We start from the raw sequence: 19294 nt of genomic DNA on the forward strand, positions 1-19294 counted from the left end.
ACGTGACACCAGGAACAGTTTTTTATTTATTTTAACAAACACAGAGACTCCAACAGGTACCCAGCTGCTCCCGGCTCATTTCAGCTCCTTCACGGCCAGACCTGGGGAGGGGAGAGAGAGAGGGGAGACATGGACTGGGGGGGCTCAGGCATGGATGGGGGGCCTGGAACCTCCAGCTCCATGGGGACACCAAGCACTGACCCCAGCAAGGCACTGGGGGTGACAAGAGCTCCAGGGAGCCTTCCAGAGGGGTCTCACAGCCCCCCTCAATCCCAACCACCCCACAGGGGATCGATTCCCAGATACCTGGGGGCAGGGACTGCTTCAGCTTCTCTGCCTTCTCCTTGTCGGTGATGACCAGGGTGTAGAGGTACCGGCTGCAGCGCACCTTGAACTTCACATTGTCCTTGTTCTTCTTGATCTTGACGGCTGTGGGGAGGAGGGGACAGCAGGGACACCCCGGTGTCACCCCTGGCAATCCCAGTGCACGCCCTGCCCCGTGCAGAAACCTCCATCTCCATCCAAAGGGAGGATAAATCTCTGCCAGTGCTCAACTCTCCCTTGTCACAGGATTCCCGAGGGATTCCTGCCACAGCCAGATCCAAACAAGAGGAATTAGAGGGGAAAAAAACTCTTCCCGTGTTGCTGAACAGTGAGACAAGGCAGCTCTTTGTCTCAATTATCCTCGATTTGTGGTGGCAACAAAAATCTCCTGTTGAGGGTGATGGATGAATCACCTGTGGTGGCACAGCTCCAACACTCCACATGGCAGCATCCCACAGAGCAGGGGGATGTTTGGGAATTGAGCTGCATCATCCCACAGAGCAGGGAAAATTTGGGAATTGTTTTTGGAGAACAGCACCATCCCACAGAGCAGGGGGATGTTTGGGAATTGAGCTGCATCATCCCACAGAGCAGGGAAAATTTGGGAATTGTTTTTGGAGAACAGCACCATCCCACAGAGCAGGGGGATGTTTGGGAATTGAGCTGCATCATCCCACAGAGCAGGGAAAATTTGGGAATTGTTTCTGGAGAACAGCACCATCCCACAGAGCAGGGAGAAATTGGGAATTGTTTTTGGAGAACAGCACCATCCCACAGAGCAGGGGATGTTTGGGAATTGTTTCTGGAGAACAGCAGCATCCCACAGAGCAGGGGATGTTTGGGAATTGAGCTGCATCATCCCACAGAGCAGGGGATGTTTGGGAATTGTTTCTGGAGAACAGCACCATCCCACAGAGCAGGGCATGTTTGGGAATTGCCTCCAGGGGTTTGCTAAAACCCCCCAGGGCATGCACAGCTGGGAGCAGCGCTCCAGGGACACCCCACAGGAGGGACCAGGCCAGCCCCGACCCCTCGGCATTCCCAGGGCAAGGAGCTCCTCAGTGCCCGCAGGGAACTGGAGCCTCCCCCAGGCCTGCCTGAGACCCCCACTCACACTTGGCGTCCTTCCGCCGCGCTGTCAGCAGGAAATCCTTGATCTCCTCAATCTTGCGAGGCTGTGAGAGCAAAGACATTCTCGTGGAATGAAAATCACGGAATGTTCCGCTTGGAAAGACCCCAAAGCTCACCCGTGCCATGGGCAGGGACAGCTCCAGCCTGGGGCTCTCCAGGGATGTGCTCTGAGCACAGAGCTCATTCCACAGAACCCCCCAGGGCCCCGCTCACCCACCGCAAGGACCCCCCAAGCCGCCCTCCCTCACTGCAGCCCCCTCCCCTCACCATGGTTCCGGCTCGGCTTCGGCAGCTCCAACCTGCGGCACAAACGGACCAAGATGGTGTCAGCGCAGCCTCCCGCCATCGCGTCCGCCGCCCCCCGCCCGCCATCGGATGTCCCCGCGCTCCCTCCTCCCCCCCAGCCCGCCCCGGGGCCGCCCGGTGCCGCGAGGCCGCGGATGGCGGCGGATGGCGGCGGATTCCCCAGGACCCCCCCGCTCCCCCGGCCGCCATCGCTCACCCGCAACCGCTGAGAACAAACCGGAAATGAGCGCGGCACTTCCGCATCCGGGACTTTATTTCCTACGGTGCGAGCAGCGGACAAAAAGCATCGGATGGCGGTGGTGCCGCGAGAGCTGCGATGAGCGGGCGGGGGCTCAGCCCCGGTGCGAACGGGACCGGCGGCGGCTGCGGAGGGGATTTCGGGCACCTCCAGCCCCCCGGAGCCGGGCAGGGCCGGGAGCTGCCGGGCACGGGGAGCAGGGCGGGCTGCTGGCAGTTTCCCGAGCCGCAGAATCCCTCCGGGCATGATCGTCCGAGGTTCAGTCCCGGGGAGCCCCGGGAGGTGCCGGCGCTCGGTAACCCGGGCGGGGCTGTAATGGAGCGCTTCTGCCACAAGAGAGAGCTTCGATCCCGCTGAAAACCCCAAAGACGGGCAAACCACCCCAAAAGACCGCGCAGAATCCTTGGGGATGGGTGGCGAGGAGAAGGAACCCCATCCTGTCACTGTCCCCATCCCCATGGTGTCACTGTCCCCATCCTGTCACTGTCCCCATCCCCATGGTATCACTGTCCCCATCCCCATGGTGTCACTGTCTCCATCCTCATCCTTTCAGTATCCCCATCCTGTCACTGTCCCCATCCCCATGGTGTCACTGTCCCCATCCTGTGACTGTCCCCATCCCCATGGTGTCACTGTCGCCATCCCCATCCTTTCAGTATCCCCATCCCTGTCCTGTCCCCATCCCCATCCCAATCCTATCCCCATCCCCATCCTGTCCCCATTCCCGTCCCCACCCTTTCTCTGTCCCCATCCTGTCACTGTCTCCATCCCCATCATGTCCCCGTCCTGTCCCCATCCCGGCCTTGCCCGGCCCTGAGTGGGTTTTGGGCCGTTTTTTGGGGTGTTGAGATGTTCCCAATGAGTTCTGGATGGGGTCCCACCCCCCCCCAGTGCTCCCAGTATCACCCCAAGCCCATTTACTGGGGTGACACCCACCCAGGGCTCCCCCAGGAGAGGATTTTGGGGTGGCACCCTTCTCCCTCTCCCCCAAACGAGCTTTTTAATTTAATTGTTTGATTTACTCCCCTCCCCTCCGACGGGCCGCTCTACTCCGCTGCCTTTTAATTGCTCCCGAAGCCGAGCGCTTTTTCATGTTTCAGAAATGCTGAACGCTGTAATTAAAGCCCCGGCAGCGTAAATCAGCGACAGCCCCCAATTAAAGCTTTGGGCATGACAATAAAACCAAAGTGCCGCGGAGAGGGCCCGGATTGGCATGGCGCGGGGTGCCGACGCCGAGGGGGCTGAGGCACCCCAAAATTCACGGGTTTTATGGGATTATGGAAAGATTGGGGTTGGGAGGGACCTCCTTGCCCCATCCCTGGTGGTGTTCCAGAGTTGGATGTTTGGGAACAGCCTGGGATGGTGGAAGGTGTTAGGAGAGGAATGGGATGAGTTTGGGGTCTCTTCCCACACAAACCATTCCATTTCTGGGTCATTAATGAAGATGTGAAGGAACTCCCCGAGGGTCACCACTGGTCCCTGAGGGCCACCAGCACCCAGAGCCATTGTCCCTCTGGAGGGGAGGGGACATTCCCAGCCGCTCCTTCTCCATCGCCAATGTCCCCGTTTGTGTCCCAAAATGCAGCTTGGCCCCATTGAGGGGCAGGGGAAGGGGCTCGACCCTGTCCCCTCCTGCCCTGCACCCCTGGGGCAGCGTCATTGCCACCCTCCCCAGGGAAAGGCAGCACTTCAACTTTATTAATAATAATTATAAATAAATTTTATATATAATAATTATTATATGTTATATATAAATTATATATATTTTAATATATATAAAAATATATATTTATATATATAATATTATATAAAATTATATATTAAAATTATATATATTATATAAAATATTATATATAAAATTATATATATATTATATAAAATATTATATATGTGAAATTATATATTATAATATATTATATGAAATATACATGATACATACATATTATAAATATATAAATAATTATTTATGTATTATAACTGTTATATATAATATAAAATATATTATATATAAATGTATAAATAATTATATATCGTCATTATTATATATATTATATAAAAATATACATTATACATAAATACTAGAAATATATAAATAATGATATATGTGTTATGATAATGGTATATTATATATAAATATGTAATTTTATATATATGTCAATATATAAATAATTAGTTATATATTATAATTATATAATTATAAAAATATATTATGTATAATTATAATAAATATATGAAATTATATATTATTATAGAAGTATATTATATATCAATATTATAAATATATAATTAGTTATAGTTATATATAGTTATATAAATAATTATATAAATATTATAAATAATAATATTAATTAATATTTAAAGCCAAGTGAGAGCCTAAATCAACAAAAATAATTCATGAGAGTCGTTAGCTCCTCCAAGTCAGGCTCTTTTTACGACCGACTTTAAATTAAAAAAAAAAAAATTAAAAAATTAAAAGCAGCCAGCCCCAAAGCCCAGCACGTTCGGGATCCGCAGCTTTTCTGAGACATCAAATGCGTTTCCTGCCGCCTCCCCCGGCCCGGCCCGGCTCTGCCGCCGGAGGAAATTCAATTAACGGCCTTAATTCACCCTGCGAGAGCTGAGATGGAAAACGCCCGGGTTGTGCTGGGGAAGCGCCTGGAAGGATTGGGGATCGAACCTCGGGGTTTGGGGGTGCCCTGAACCCCTTGGTGTGTGCGGCTTGTGGGGTCGGTGGGACCCTCTCCCTTCCTCCTCCTCCTCCTCCTCCTCCTCCTCTGCAGCAGCTCCAAGGGGAGTCCTTGGAGGGAAAATGGGATCCCAAAGCCACCCCGAGGTGTTCCATCGTTCCCAGCACTCCTGCAGGGGCTGCGGTGCCACCTGGGCCCTCGGGGACCTGGTGACACATTGGGAACCTGGTGACACAGTGTAGGACCTGGTGACACAGTTTGGGACCTCAGGGACCTGGTGGCACATTGGGGGACCTGGGGGACCTGGTGACACAATTTGGGACCTGGGGACCTGGTGACACATTGGGGACCTGGTGACACAGTGTAGGATCTGGTGACACAGTTTGGGACCTCAGGGACCTGATGGCACAGTGTGGGGCCTGGGGGACCTGGTGGCACATTGGGGGGCCTGGGGGACCTGGTGGCACATTTGGTGACCTGGTGGCACATTGGGGGACCTGGGGAACCTGGCGACACAATTTGGGACCTGGGGACCTGGTGGCACAGTGTGGGACCTGGTGGCTCAATGTGGGACCTGGTGACACAGTTTGGGACCTCAGGGACCTGGTGGCACATTGGGGGACCTCAGGGACCTGGCAGCAGAATGTGGCACAATGAGGAACCTGGTGGCACATTGGGGACCTGGTGGCACAGTTTGCGACTTTGGGGACCTGGTGGCACATTGGGGACCTGGTGGCACAGTGTAGGACCTGATGGCACATTGGAGGACCTGGTGGCACAGTGTAGGGCCTGCTGACACAATTTGGGCCCTGGGGACCTGGTGGCACATTGGGGCACACGTTCCCTGCAGATGCAGGGCACCAGCTGCAGCAGGAGTGGATTTCTCCCCGAGTTTGGCAGAATGTCTCCCCCCAGCACAGCGCAGCAAGGCGGATCGCCCTCTGTGCCGTGTGCTGGCAGCATTTATCACCGGCAGGGACAGCAATCTCTCCCTGTTTCCCTCTTTTTTCCCTTTTCTCTTGCATTTTCCTGCATGCTGGGCTCCTGGTGCGGCTTCTGATGCATCCATCAGCCCAGCCCCGAGCAGCTTCAGGGGAAATTTGGGGCCCAGACCCCGTGGGGTTTTCCTGCCCCTTCCCCGTTTTGTTCCACATTTGTGGAGGACAAAGGCTGAGGGGGGAGCGGGCAGAGCTGAATCCCAGGAAACAAAGCGCCCGTTTTCATGGAAATGTCCTGGAAATGAGGCAGCAAATTTGGGGAATGGGGAGCACAGGGCTGGGGAAGGGTCTGGGAAGGAAGGTGAGGTCAGGGAGGAGAAGGAAACCAGGCTGGAAGTTTCCTGCAGGCACCGGGCACGGTGGGAAGCTCTGGAATAAAGATAATTTTTATAATTAGGGATGGGCTGGATCCTGCCCGGGCAGAGCACCCAGATGGAGCCAGGAGCAGCGTCCTCGTGGGGAGCAGCTCCTGCCCTGCCCCAGATGGTTCTGGGGGCTCTGAGAGGCTCAAACACCCCGGTGACACCCCAATGTCCCCCTCTGTCCCCTCAGAGGGGTTCTGCCCTGGCTGGGAACGCAGGCCAGCTGTGTTTGTCCCTGTGTGTCCCCCACTTGTCTTCTCCTAGGAGAGCAGCGCATACTCACGGAGTGTCTTGTTTCCATCAGTTTCTCGATTTTATATTTCCACATGTGAATTTGAGGTAGAGACACAGCAGCAAAGGAGGGTCCACTGCAGTTCTGTTGGGAGGTGGCGGGGCACAGTGTCCCAGTTTTGGTCCATACCCTAGAAAACGCTCCTACATGCATGTACACACATCTTTTCAGTGATCATTTCATTGGCAAACAATCAGAGATGTGAATAACAATATTCTTCATCAACCTGTGCAAAACACGCTGTGCAAAATCCATCACGAATCCTTGTCCCCACGATGTCCCCAAACCCCAGTGGTGACCCAGGGGTGACACCTGTCACCTCCAGGATGAATCCTTGTCCCCACGATGTCCCCGAACCCCAGCGGTGACCCAGGGGTGACATCCAGGACCTGACGGGATGCAGGGACACCCCGCCCACGGTGGGGACACAGCGCAGGGTGGGTGACACCGCGGTGGTGGCACTGCCGGCTGGGGACAGAGCCCTCCCTGTCACCCCTCTCGGCTCCAGCCCAGCTCGCTCTCATCCTGCAGAGGAAGATTATGGAAATTTTCCTCCCCCCTTCCGCATAATTTTCCGACCGGGCTGCGGCGCTGGGAGAGGCTGGGTGATGGGAATGTCATCTGCGATTCCATTATCTCCTCCTGCCTCCCGCTCCCGCTTCCTCGTGAAACCTTCATCCCAATCTGCCCATCTAATTAGGGCAATTACGGGCGGGGACAGCTGGCACCCGCCCGGAGCCGCGGGGACAGAGGGGACACCGGGCTTTGGGGGATTCTTTTGGGATTACTTTCGGCTCTGCAGGTGGATGGATGAGATCGTGGGGTCCCAGCCCCTTGCGCTGCTTGTCAGCGTTGTTTTTGGGGTGCACAGCCCCAAAAGTGACCTGGTGACACAATTTGGGACCTGGTGGCACAGTGTGGGACCTGGGGAGCACCAGGGTTTGGGGGGGACGGGGGGTTGAGGGATTTTTTGGGGTTACTTTGTCTCTGAAGGGGGATAGATGGGTTCATGGGGTCCCAACCCCTTGTGCTGCTTCCCGGCGTTGGTTTTGGGGTGCACAGCCCCAAAAGTGACCTGGTGACACAATTTGGGACCTGCACAATGGCACAATTGGCACAATTTGGGACCTGGTGGCACAGTGTGGTACAGTGTGGGACCTGGGGGGAACCAGGGTTTGGGGAGGGGGGATTTGGGGAATTTTTGGGATTACTTTGTCTCTGAAGGGGGATAGATGGGTTCATGGGGTCCCAGCCCCTTGTGCTGACTCCCGGCTTTGTTTTTGGGGTGCACAGTCCCAAGAGTGACCTCACGGCTGTGTCCTGCACATTCTGGTGTCACCCCCGTGTCCCACCTCTCTGGGGACAGCTGCCAGCCCTGCCCGTGTCACACGCTGTCCCCCGGCCCCGGGGGTGCCGCAGCTCCCGGCTCCTCATTGGAATTCCGCGGGCGCGCCGCGGCAGCTGGCGGGATGGCAGCGGAGTGACAGCGGTGACAGGTAACGCCAGCCACGGCGACAGCGGCTCGGCAGCCGGGCCACGGCCCCGCCGGGCTCGGATCCGCCTCTCCAGGCCGGGATGTGCCGGGGGAGCACCGGGAGGGATGCTCGGGATGGGTGGGAGCGGCTCAGGATGGGTCGAGCTGCTCCGGAGCGCTGGGGATGCTCCAGCAGCCATGGGCACAGCGGGGACAGAGCTCTGCTGGCATCGGCCCCGAGTGCCCACCCTGGAATAGGGCATGGCAGGATGGGGAGAGCCTCGAGGGGATGTCCCGGTATCCATCCGCTCCCCTGAGCTCCGCAGCGATGTCACCCTGGGCAGGCTCCACCAGCCACGGGCGCGGCCCCAGCGGGACCCAGATCCGCGCTGTCCCCGCGCTGGGATGTGGCACTGGAGGACAGCGACATCCCCCGAGGGTGCGACAGCCCCCGGGGCTCGCTGTGGGTGCAGCGATATCCCAGCCCCAGCGGGACCCAGATCCACGCTGGGATGTGGCACTGGAGGACAGCGACGTCCCCCGGGGATGCGACACCCGCGGGTGCAGCGATGCCCAGCCCGGGGATGCTCCAAGCAGGGAATTGAGGAGCAGCCCCCGTGTCGCACCAAAACGGGGACAAAAATCCATGCGGGGACATTCAGGGACCCCGCAGCCATCGCGGAGGGGAGGGCCAGGCGGGCAGAGCCGGCTGCACGGGCAATTAAGGGAAGTGCCAATTGTCAGCGGCGGTGATTAACGCCGCTCCAAACCCGCATGAATATTAACGGCGGACACGGCCCGGGCTCCCGCGCCATGAATTCTGGATGAATCTTAAGATAAATCGTTTGGATAACTTAGCGGCAGCTGTACTCCCTCGGCACCCTCTGCCTCCCAAAATCAGCTCACGTCAGGCCGGAGGAGCCAGGGCGGAGCGGGGACGGCGGAGCGGGGATGGGTGTGGGGATCCGGGGGCAGAGCGGGGTGCCCGGGGCTCCCCAAAGGCAAAGGCAGAGCGGGGTGCCCGGGGCTCCCCAGGATAGAGCGGGGTGCCCGGGGCTCCCCAGATCCCTGAGCAGATCGGAGTGCCCGGGGCTCCCCCAGATCCCAGCCCGGGGCTCCCCCAGATCCCAGCCCGGGGCTCTGGCGCCTTCCCAGGAGCCAGTGACAAACCCTGTCACCCGCCACCCTGCTGTTGTCTTCCAGGGAGATATTTGCCATATTTGCTCTGCCTCGGGGGCTCCTTCCCGAGGGATGGCATTTGTCACCGCGTTAGGGATGCGGCGCGTCCCCTCTCCTGACACCTCGTGCCCGTCAGCAGGAGCGCATCCCGCAGCCCTGCTGGAGCGTCCTCAGGTGCACAGATCCATCTTCCTTCCCTCCTGCCCCCATTGGCATTCAGCGGCTGCCGCTCCGAGCGTCCTCGGGGGCCGCGGCCTTGATTGCAGCCTTGGGCTTCCATAAATCAGCCCCGGAGGCCGGCGGAGCGAGGGGGGAATGGCAAAATGGCAAAATGGCAAAATGGCAAAAAAAAGGCACGGGCAGGGGACGAGCATGGCCGTGCCGCTGGGGGGGGACACGGGGACCGGGATCACTCTGTCACTGGGGTGGGACACAGAGACCAGGATCACCTGTCACTGGGACAGGACACAGAGACCAGGACCACCCTGTCACTGGGGTGGGATGTAGGGATCACTCTGTCATTGGGGTGGGACACAGGAAAGAGGATCACCCTGTCACTGGGATGTAATTCAGGGACCACTTTGTCACTGGGATGGGATGCAGAGACCTCTCTATCACTGGAATGGGATTCAGGGACCAGCATCACCCATGAGACGTAGGGATCACACCCAATCCCTTAATTGGGACACAAGGACCAGGACCACTCTGTCCCTGGGTCGGGATGCAAGGACCCTTCTGTCACTGGGACAGGACACAGGGACCACCCTGTCCCTGGGTCGGGATGCACGCTGGCATGCCAGGAGCTTTCCCAGGACGAGAACAGCTTCTCCCACCCAGCAGCTACAGCTGGAGCACCTTTGTGTCCAGGGATTGTGCTGGAGCTGGGACCTCTCCTGATGCCCTCTGGATCCCCTCAAGAGGTTTCCCTTGGGAGGGATCTGCTGCCTCCTCCTCCTCTTCCTCCCTCTCCCATCCACGGCTCTGCAGGATCCTGTCCCGGCCCCTGGGTGACCTGCCGTGGCACCGTGCCCGTGCAAAGCTGCAAACCCGACCCTCAGCTGCCAGAACGGCGTCAGAAAAATCAGGAAATCAGGTGCAAACGGCGAGAGGAGATTAACGGGAGAGGAGCGCTTGAATCAGGGGCCATTAGCAGATTAAATCATTACACGGAGTCAGATCAGCGCGCAAATAATATGAATAATAAACGTGGCTCGGGGGCAGCAGCTCCTGCTTCCCGTTTGTCTCAGCCGGGAGGGAGGGAGGGCTGGTGACTGCCACCCCCTACACGGGACAGAGGGCACTCGGGTTGGGGACAGTGACAGATGTGCCACTGTGACCCTGCCCCTTTCTGCGGGGCCCTTTTGGGGCCCACCAGCACCCTGCTCACCCCAATCAGGTTCTGTAGCCCCCACAGCCCTGCAGGGACCACCCTGAGCCCCTCTCCCCATCCATCCTTCCCTGCTCCTCCCAATCTCCTTCCCAGCGGTGTTTCCTTCCCCTCTGGAGAAGGGGCGCAGCCACATCCCTGCTCTGCTCCAAAAGGTTCAAAGGCAGCGCAAACACGTCAGTAAAAGGCTCCGAACAATGGGAAAATGTCTTTTCTCCCCAATTTAATTTCATTCCAGTCACCAAAAACCCCGAGGAGGTGGAAACAAAGCCTGAGCAGCCTCTGCATGGGCAAGGGAGGGGGCCGAGCCCTCCCTGGGCTGCCACAGGGTTGATTCACGTCTCAGCACCGTCACATTGATTCTGCTGGAGAATCCTTTCTTCCCTAAATTCCTGCTTGCCCAGGAAGGCTGGGGAAAGTCTGAGCTGCCGCGACAACACCTGGGAACAAGAATTATTATGTGGCGTGACAAGGTTTGATGAATTCCTGTGTGCCTGGGGGAAGGGACTAAGTAGGTGAATGAAGTGCGAATATTCTCGGTGACAATCGATAGCCTCGATTGAGCCGTCTGGCAGATGTGACATTTGGGTTTCAGCGCCCGGACAGGCTCACGGGACTGACGGCCTGGGAGCAGCAGGGAGTGAGGGCTGCAAGCGGCTGCCACGACCTGGGCACAGGGCTGGGCTGGGGTGATGGCTTGGGGTCATTGGTTGGGGTTATGGAGGTGGGGTGGTGGGTTTGGGGTCACTGGCTGGGGTTATGGAGATGGGGTGGTGGGTTTGGGATGGTGGGTTTGGGGTGATGGAAATGGGATGATGGGTTTGGGGAGGTGGATTTGGAATGATCGGTTTAGGACGGTGGATCTGAGATGATGGGCTTGGGGTGGCGGGTTTGAGATGATGGGTTAGGGGTGGTGGGTTTGGGGTCATTGGTTGGGGTGGTGGGTTGGGGATGGTGGGTTTCGGGTAATGGAGCTGGGATGATGGGTTGGGATGAAGAACTGGGGTCATGGGTTGGGGTTATGGAGATGGGGTGTTGGATTGGGCATGATGGGTTTGGGGTGGTGGATTGGGGATGGTGGGTTGGGATGATGGGTTTGGAGTCATTGGTTGGGGTTATGGAGATGGGGTGGTGGGTTGGGGATGGTGGGTTTGGGGTTATGGAGCTGGGATGATGGGTTGGGATGAAGGATTTGGGTCATGGATTGGGGTTATGCAGCTGAGGTGATGGATCTGGGGTGACGTGTTGGGTGCTGGGGATTTGGGGGCGATGGGCTGGGATGATGGTTTGGGGGGCTGGTTTGGAGTGCTGGAGCTGATGCCACAGCCCTTGCATGGAGCTCTTTTCCAGGGTGACGGTGGTGCCTGGCCCACGTTGTGGAACTGCTGAGAGGGAAAGAGGAAGGGGGAGCGGGGGCACCCCAAAACCCCAGCCTGCAGTGCTGGGAGCCATTTCCCACCAGATCCCGCCCTACCACCCCCAAGGATCCTCCCAGGACCCCTGCCTGCCCCTCCCTCAATGCCCCCCAGCCCAGAGTGAACCCCATCTCATCCCATCCCATCCCATGGATCCCATCCCATCCCATGGATCCCATCCCATCCCATCCCATCCCATCCCATCCCATCCCATCCCATCCCATCCCATCCCATCCCATCCCATCCCATCCCATCCCTTCCCATCCCATCCCATCCCATCCCATCCCATCCCTTCCCATCCCATCCCATCCCATCCCATCCCATCCCATCCCATCCCATCCCATCCCATCCCATCCCATCCCATCCCATCCCATCCCACCCCATCCCATCCCATCCCATCCCATCCCATCCCATCCCATCCCCATGGCTCCGGGATTCCCGTCACATCCCAGCCCCGAGCTGCTGCCTCATGCCCGGCACGGCCATTTGTTTGTGCTGCTTTCAGGCAGACTGATGGCTTTAATGGCACATAATCATTTTTCAGGAGTCATTTGATGCCACTAATCATGGCTGTGATCCGGCACGCCGGGATGTGTAATGACAACGCTGAACAGGAAAAATGGCACTCGGATCCTGCGCTCTTCCCGCTCTAATCTATATTTTACCACATCTTTCTACCTAATGATACTTATAACTGTTAATAAATGACTACTTAGGCACTTCTTTTTTTTTTTAATTTTTTTTTTTTTTGGTGGCAGTGGGGGATAAAATCATTCTGGATTAAAATATCAGAAAGGGAAAAGGAAGTGTAGGGTCAAGTGTTTGCCTGGTCATTGGAAAGGAGTTCATGTGGTGGGAAGTTTGGAGAGGCTTTCACTGCTCAGAATTTACAGCCCTGGAGTTAAAATAACAACTGTTGAAAAAAGAAAAAGGTAAAAGAAATAATTTTTAAATGAGATTTCCTCACTGCAGGAAGAGGATCCTCCTGGCACAGTGCCCAACATCCTCAGCATGAATTATTGTGCCATTCCTCACACTCCAACTCATTTCATTGCAAAATTAAAGAGAATCTGGCAATTAAAAAAATATAATTTTCTTACCATGTTGTCTTTACTGAGCTGCTAAAAGTCAGGGATCACAGCCAGGGAATGAACTTGAATGGAGCATTGAGAGTCCCTTCCCTTCCCTTCCCTTCCCTTCCCTTCCCTTCCCTTCCCTTCCCTTCCCTTCCCTTCCCTTCCCTTCCCTTCCCTTCCCTTCCCTTCCCTTCCCTTCCCTTCCCTTCCCTTCCCTTCCCTTCCCTTCCCTTCCCTTCCCTTCCCTTCCCTTCCCTTCCCTTCCCTTCCCTTCCCTTCCCTTCCCTTCCCTTCCCTTCCCTTCCCTTCCCTTCCCTTCCCTTCCCTTCCCTTCCCTTCCCTTCCCTTCCCTTCCCTTCCCTTCCCTTCCCTTCCCTTCCCTTCCCTTCCCTTCCCTTCCCTTCCCTTCCCTTCCCTTCCCTTCCCTTCCCTTCCCTTCCCTTCCCTTCCCTTCCCTTCCCTTCCCTTCCCTTCCCTTCCCTTCCCTTCCCTTCCCTTCCCTATATTTTAATTATTTAATAAGAAGGCACAGAATATTTTCAGCTCTTTTTGGGGGTATTTTTAATAACTCTGTTTTTGTCAGGTTTTCCTTCCCTGGGAAGGTGGCAGGAGGTGTCCCCATCAGTGGGATGGGGACAGGGACCCCATCAGTGACCAGAGACAGGGAGGCTGGAGGGTGACAGTGACTCCAGCCCTAATAAATCACGGTGACACCATTACACGGGGCCACGTCACATCTCAGCAGCCACCTAATTAAAAACTGGAATAAAACAGGGCAAGAAAAATAACTTAATTTGGGTGTCCCTGCATTGCTCACCTGGGGACAGCCCTCTGTGGGGGGGAGGCTTTGTTCGATCCTAATTAGGCTCCAGATTGGAGCAGGGATGGGGACAGGTCACTGTCCTGGTCACCTAGGACACCGTGACCCCACAGAGGGGCTGCTGGTCACAGGGATGTTTTTTTCCACTCATTTATTTTATTTTTAATCCAACCTTCAAACTGGACCCAAGGCAGCTGTTTATAGCCCTGCCAGGAGCTTGGGGTGGCAGCAGCTGGGTTTTGGGGAGTGGGATGGTCACAGCTCTGGATGGACTGGGTGGGGCTGGCACAGGGCTTGGGGACACTGAGGGACAGAACTTGGGGACATCATGGCACAGGAACTGGCACTGTGGCACAGGACTTGGGGACATTGAGGGACAGGGTTTGGCAATGTTGTGACACAGGGCTTGGGGACATGATGACACAGGACTTGGGGACATTGTGTCACAAGGACTGGCACTGTGGCACAGGGCTTGGGGACATCTTCAATTTGATCTTAGGGACATCTTGGAGCTGATCTTGAGGACATTGTGGCACAGAACTTGGGGACTTCACAGGACAGGGCTCAGGGACACCAGGGCCCAGGACTTGGATGAAACCACAAATTCCTGCCTGGCTTTGCTGGTTCTCATCCCGACTTATTCTGCAATCCCCCAGTGAGAGGAGAAATTTCCGTAATGGGTCTCTGGCACAGGAGCCCTCCCTGAGCCGTCCCTGCTCAGCCCCTTCTGCCACAATTCTCTGCTGCTCCACTTCTCCCAGGGAAATTTAACCCATCCATGGGACTGGGGAGCCCCAGTGTCTTCCCCTCCCTGGATCTCCCCGTGCCACCCCTGGAATTTTCCCTAATTGCCCAGGAAGGGGGGAAATATGGGATCTGTGTCAAGAGGAGCAGGGAAGGGAGACGGGCAGTGCCAGCCTCTCTGCAGGGAGGAGAGCACAAACCCTTTCATGTGGCTCTGTGGAAAGGGAATGAAAATCTCTTGGATTATTCCAGAGGGATAACCCAACCCTGCCCTCCTGATCCTGGTTTTGTGATGAAACCTTTGGGGGGGCTCTGGAGAGGAGAACTGCAGGGGTGTGGGCACAGCCACCCACTGCTGCTGCCCATGGATGGGGAATTCCTGGCATGTCCTCAGTTGTCCTGGCATGACACAGCATTTCCCAGCTTCTCTGGGCTTCTCCTGGCACATCCCAGCACATCCCAGCATCTCTGGATCTCTGGGCATCTCCTGGCACATCCCAGCATCTCTGGGCACATCCCAGCACATCCCAGCATCGGCTGCAGATCCCACCCAGCAGCTGTGGAAAACCTGCAGGAGCTGTCCTCAGAGCTGGGTGATTTTCTGCTGGTTTGGAGCAGAGCCACGAGCCTGGGATGGGAGGTGCTGCAGTGAGTGATTTTCCATGCAGATCATTCCCTAATTAAAGCGCATCCCGAGAGGCTGCTGCGAGCTGGGAGCTCCTGGGGTGTGGGATGTGCCCCCACCAGCCCCCCGTGGGCCCTGCCAAGCCTGGAGCTGCTCTAGTCTCACTGATGGGAAACTGGAATGCAGCTGCCACGAGAGGAAGAGGCAGGGATGGAGCAAAACCAGCTCTGACCCTTCCACAGCTGGAAAATCCCCTCGAGTTCCGATCTCTGCCTTTAAACCCAGTCCCTTCCTGCAGGAGCATCAGGGGCTGCTCTGGGCTGTGTGGATCCACCCTGGTGGATGTTCAGGAAGAGGGATGAGTCCAGCCAGGCCCCTGGAGGGTGGAGGAGCTTCCTTAGCCCTGCTCCTTCCTGGGAGCTGAAGATGTGGCTGCCAGCCCCACATGTCCCCGTCTGTCCCACCCCACAGCCCTGGGAATGTCAGAGCCCCGCAGGAGCCTCCCACTCCCACCCATCCCTTCCCAAGGGGTCACACCTCAGCAGTGCAGGGATGCTGCCACATTTCACAGAGAAACCAAGGCACAATTCTTCCCAAGGACTTCTGAAATCCACATTCTCTGAACCTCAGAGAAAGGGAAAACACAATTCTTATCACTTGCTGTGCCTGTGTTGTGCCAAAGCAGAATGCAATGTGGAGATTGTTTATCCAGAGCGAGGATGTTTTGTTTCCTTGGCCTGTAAGGGTGTGTGCAATAATTGTTTTATTATGCTATATATATTTAGTAATTTATAAATTACAAAGTAATAAATATAGTAATTTAGTAATTATTTATATAATAATTAATAGTATTTTATGTAGAATTTAATATTAAATATAATATATAATATACATTATGTATAATGTATTATGTATTATATATTATGTATTATATATAATATATAATATATAATATATAATATATAATATATAATATATAATATATAATATATAATATATAATATAATATAATATAATATAATATAAATATAATATAATATAATATAATATAATATAATATAATATAATATATATACAATACACTATATGCTATATACTATATACTATATTATATAGTATATATTATATAGTATATAGTATATATTATATTTATATATAATAAAATTAATTATTTGCACTAATTAATATATTAAATAATAAATAATAAATAACTAATATAATGATTTATTAATTATTTATATAATTACTATATTATGCTACACTATATATAGTGTATATAGTATAGTATAATAATTAATTAGCCTTCTTATATCCATGGCGTCCTCGCCATTCTCTCCCCTTCTCCCCATGACTGTCCCCAGAGTCACCTTTGATTTGCAATCCAGGGACACGTCCCCGCTGGAGACGCCACCACACCCTCCATGGTGATGTCCCCAGGGGTGGGGACAGGGTCAGGTGAGGGACACGGCGTCCCTGGGCTCACAGAGCACCACGGCAGCCTCTGGCTCCTGGAGAAGGGGCTGCAGTGGAGGGGAGGAATATTTTTAGCTTTCTCATTAACCGAGTCCTTTCAAATTAGCCTTCCATTAACCTCAAAGCGCACTGAAAGCGCTGCAAAGCGAGCGTGGGATTTTTTTTTCCCCTTCCCTTTCAGGGCTTAAGGCTCCTGCAGAATATCAAGGTTTTCCTGATTAGAGTCGCATCTGCCTTGAAGCTCTAATGAAGGGAACTTGTGGCAGGGGCGGATTTTGGGCAGAGCTGGGCTGCTGGCAGCGGGGTTGGGGCAACCCAAACCCTTCCCAGCCCTTACAGCGAGGACCCATCAAGATTCTCCAGGTATTGGCACCTCTGTGCCCACCCTGGAGGTGCCCGAGGTCAGGGAGATCCATTAAAAAAGGGAGAACCACCCCAAAAAAGGATTGGAGCTGCCAAAGGTCAGGGAGATCCACCAAACAAGGAAGAATCACCCCAAAAAAGGCTCAGAGCAGCCCAGGTGCTTCCCTGTTGGCAGCGGCTCTCCCCACACTGGGATTTTCCCTGGGATTTGGGGTGCCTGGGGCTGGTTTGGGGCTGAACATTCATCCAGGGCCTGGAAGAGCTGGTTTGGAACCCCTCTGGCTCCAGTTCTGGTGTTCTTGGGTGGGATGGGATCGAGGTGAGGGCAGGGAGATGGAGGTGGAGGGATGGAGAGGGGATGAGGAGATGGAGACGGTGGAGATGTGGGTGGAGGAAGGAAGGAAGGAGGCAGAGGAGGGACGGAGCAGAGCCCAGCACAGGGTTGGCTCCAGGTGCAGCAGCTCCTGGTCCTGCTCCCCGCCATGTGTGAGGCTGCTGTGAGCTCAGGGGACCCTCCCCAGCCCCAAACCCACCTGTGGAACCGGAGCAGGAGCCCACAGCCCTGGGATGCTCCTGCCCAGCCCTTTGGGGTCCCCCAGATCCCCCCCAGATCCCCGGGAACTCCGAGATCCAGCACATCCCGAGCCGCCTCCACGGCTGCCTCACATACCCAGGGCTGATTTCCATTAAGTGGAAAGCAGAAATAAGGGGAACATCAAAGGGAAATTGAAAAGACAGAAGAAAAAAAAAAAGGAAAAGAAAAGAAAAAAATAAAAAAAAAAGCAAAAAGCGGGGAGGAGGAATGGGAGATGGAGGAGAAGAAAGGGAAGGAGCTGCCCTGCGCCGGAGCCCGTCCTGCAAATTGGAAGAGCTGCTCGGAGGTGTCCACAGGCGACCCTGCCAAATAAATTGATTTCATCTCTGGGCACAGAGGCCTTTTTTTATTTCACACCAATTTTCACGGGCAGCGTCGGATAAAAATGGCAGAGACGGCGGGAAGGGGGAGTGATGGGCGGGGGGAGAAAAGTGCTGGGGACAGGAGGGACCGGCTGGTGACAAAAACCGGCTGAGGGAGGGGAGGGGAGGGAAATTCTGCTGCCAGGGCCCGCCTGGGGACGGTGTCCTGCTGTCCCCGCTGTCCCCATGTGTCCACTGAATGCCCAGCACGGGGTATTCACATTCCCTCCCCACCTGGGAATGAGGGCAAAGCCCCAAATCCCATCAGTTCTCCCGAGGTGTGGCTGGAGCATCCCTGCTCCTCTCCCTCCCGCACGCAGCCGGAGACTCAGGCAGAGAAAAATACCCGCTGACATCAAGGTTATGTAGTCCTGGGCTGACAAGATGGATTATCTCCTGCAATCCATCATTTCCCTGGCTCCTATTGCAGTTTTCCTTTCGCTCTTTCTCTTCCCCCCCTTTTTTTTTTCTTTCTTTCCTCTCCCTTTATTTTTTTTTATGAGCAGAAAACGTTTCCAGCAGCCGTAATAGCCACGGCTGGAGGCAGGAACGGGAATCCATCATTTATTTGGTGGGCTTGGATAATAAGTAAGCTCAGGCCCGAATCCCGTGACCTTGAGAATTAAATAATAACAATAATAACCCTAATGAAATCCCACGGAACTTCCCACTCACAGCAGCCCCTCTCCCTCCCTGGCAGGTGGGAAAGGGCTCGGGATTATTTTGCCAGTAATGAGGGTGGTGAAGCTCCCATGGAAACGCTGCGGGTGAAGGCATGGGGGCTTTGTCCTCCCTCCCTCCTTCCCCTGCCCTTCCCCAGCCCCCTCGGGTGGCACTGCCAGCAGCAGGGAGGCTCTGGGGATGGGGACACTGAGACATTTCCCTCTGGAAGTGTTTTGGCTTTGACATTTCCCAGAGAAAATTCCCCGGCTCCTTGTCGCACGCTGGCATTTTGCTTTGAAACCCAGGAGCTCCAACCTGTGACAAAAACCTGGAGATTGGGAATCAAAACATTTTCCCTGCCTTGGTGCCGCTCCCTTCCACTGCTGAATCCCTCTTTTCCTCCCAAGGATTGGGGTCTCAGGGCAATGAGGGGCAGACCCAAGGGTCGAACTTGCTGATCCCCATGGATCCCTTCCCTCTGGAGCTGCTCCTGGCTGCTGTTTGCAGCCCCAGGGCTCCTTCAGGGATTTGCTGATCCCCATGGATCCCTTCCCTCTGGAGCTGCTCCTCGCTGCTGTTTGCAGCCCCAGGGCTCCTTCAGGGAGCAGCAAGGCCAGAGCCAGACCAGCAGCCTGGAAAATGGAAAGTCACCACTGCCTAAAGATGGGAATAAATCCCTGCTGAGGACCCCCAGCATTCCAGGATCCGGGGGTGGGAGCACCCGCCCGGTCCCCGCTGCTGGAGGCATTAAAAATCCCCCAAATGTGCAAAATTAACCCG

General features: G+C 54.8%; 1 protein-coding gene across 2 annotated transcripts; it reads right to left on the bottom strand.

Moving 5' to 3' along the window:
- Positions 1-3: 3 nt before the first annotated feature.
- RPL38 (ribosomal protein L38) lies at positions 4-2000 on the bottom strand. Of its 2 annotated transcripts, XM_058038653.1 has the most exons (5): positions 1958-2000; positions 1723-1754; positions 1439-1499; positions 307-429; positions 4-101 (listed from the first exon to the last, which is right to left on the bottom strand). In XM_058038653.1, the coding sequence occupies exons 2-5, from the start codon at positions 1723-1725 to the stop codon at positions 76-78; spliced, it is 213 nt and encodes a 70-aa protein (XP_057894636.1). In that variant the 5' UTR covers positions 1726-1754; positions 1958-2000; the 3' UTR covers positions 4-75. The 2 variants fall into 2 exon arrangements, with proteins under 2 accessions (XP_057894636.1, XP_057894635.1); XM_058038652.1 differs by lacking the exons at positions 1723-1754; positions 1958-2000 and having other exon boundaries at positions 1439-1532.
- Positions 2001-19294: the final 17294 nt, after the last annotated feature.

This window comes from Melospiza georgiana, chromosome 21 (assembly GCF_028018845.1).
Source record: "Melospiza georgiana isolate bMelGeo1 chromosome 21, bMelGeo1.pri, whole genome shotgun sequence".
Lineage (NCBI taxonomy): Eukaryota > Metazoa > Chordata > Aves > Passeriformes > Passerellidae > Melospiza > Melospiza georgiana.

Bases quoted from the DNA above. Each gene is read 5' to 3' on its own strand.
- RPL38 (XM_058038652.1), bottom strand. From the start codon at position 1,517: ATGTCTTTGCTCTCACAGCCTCGCAAGATTGAGGAGATCAAGGATTTC. The intron at 430-1,438 runs GTGAGTGGGGGT...TCCTCCCCACAG, and splicing joins GCGGCGGAAGGACGCCAAGT to CCGTCAAGATCAAGAAGAAC. The intron at 102-306 runs GTATCTGGGAAT...TCCCCTCCCCAG, and splicing joins GAAGCAGTCCCTGCCCCCAG to GTCTGGCCGTGAAGGAGCTG.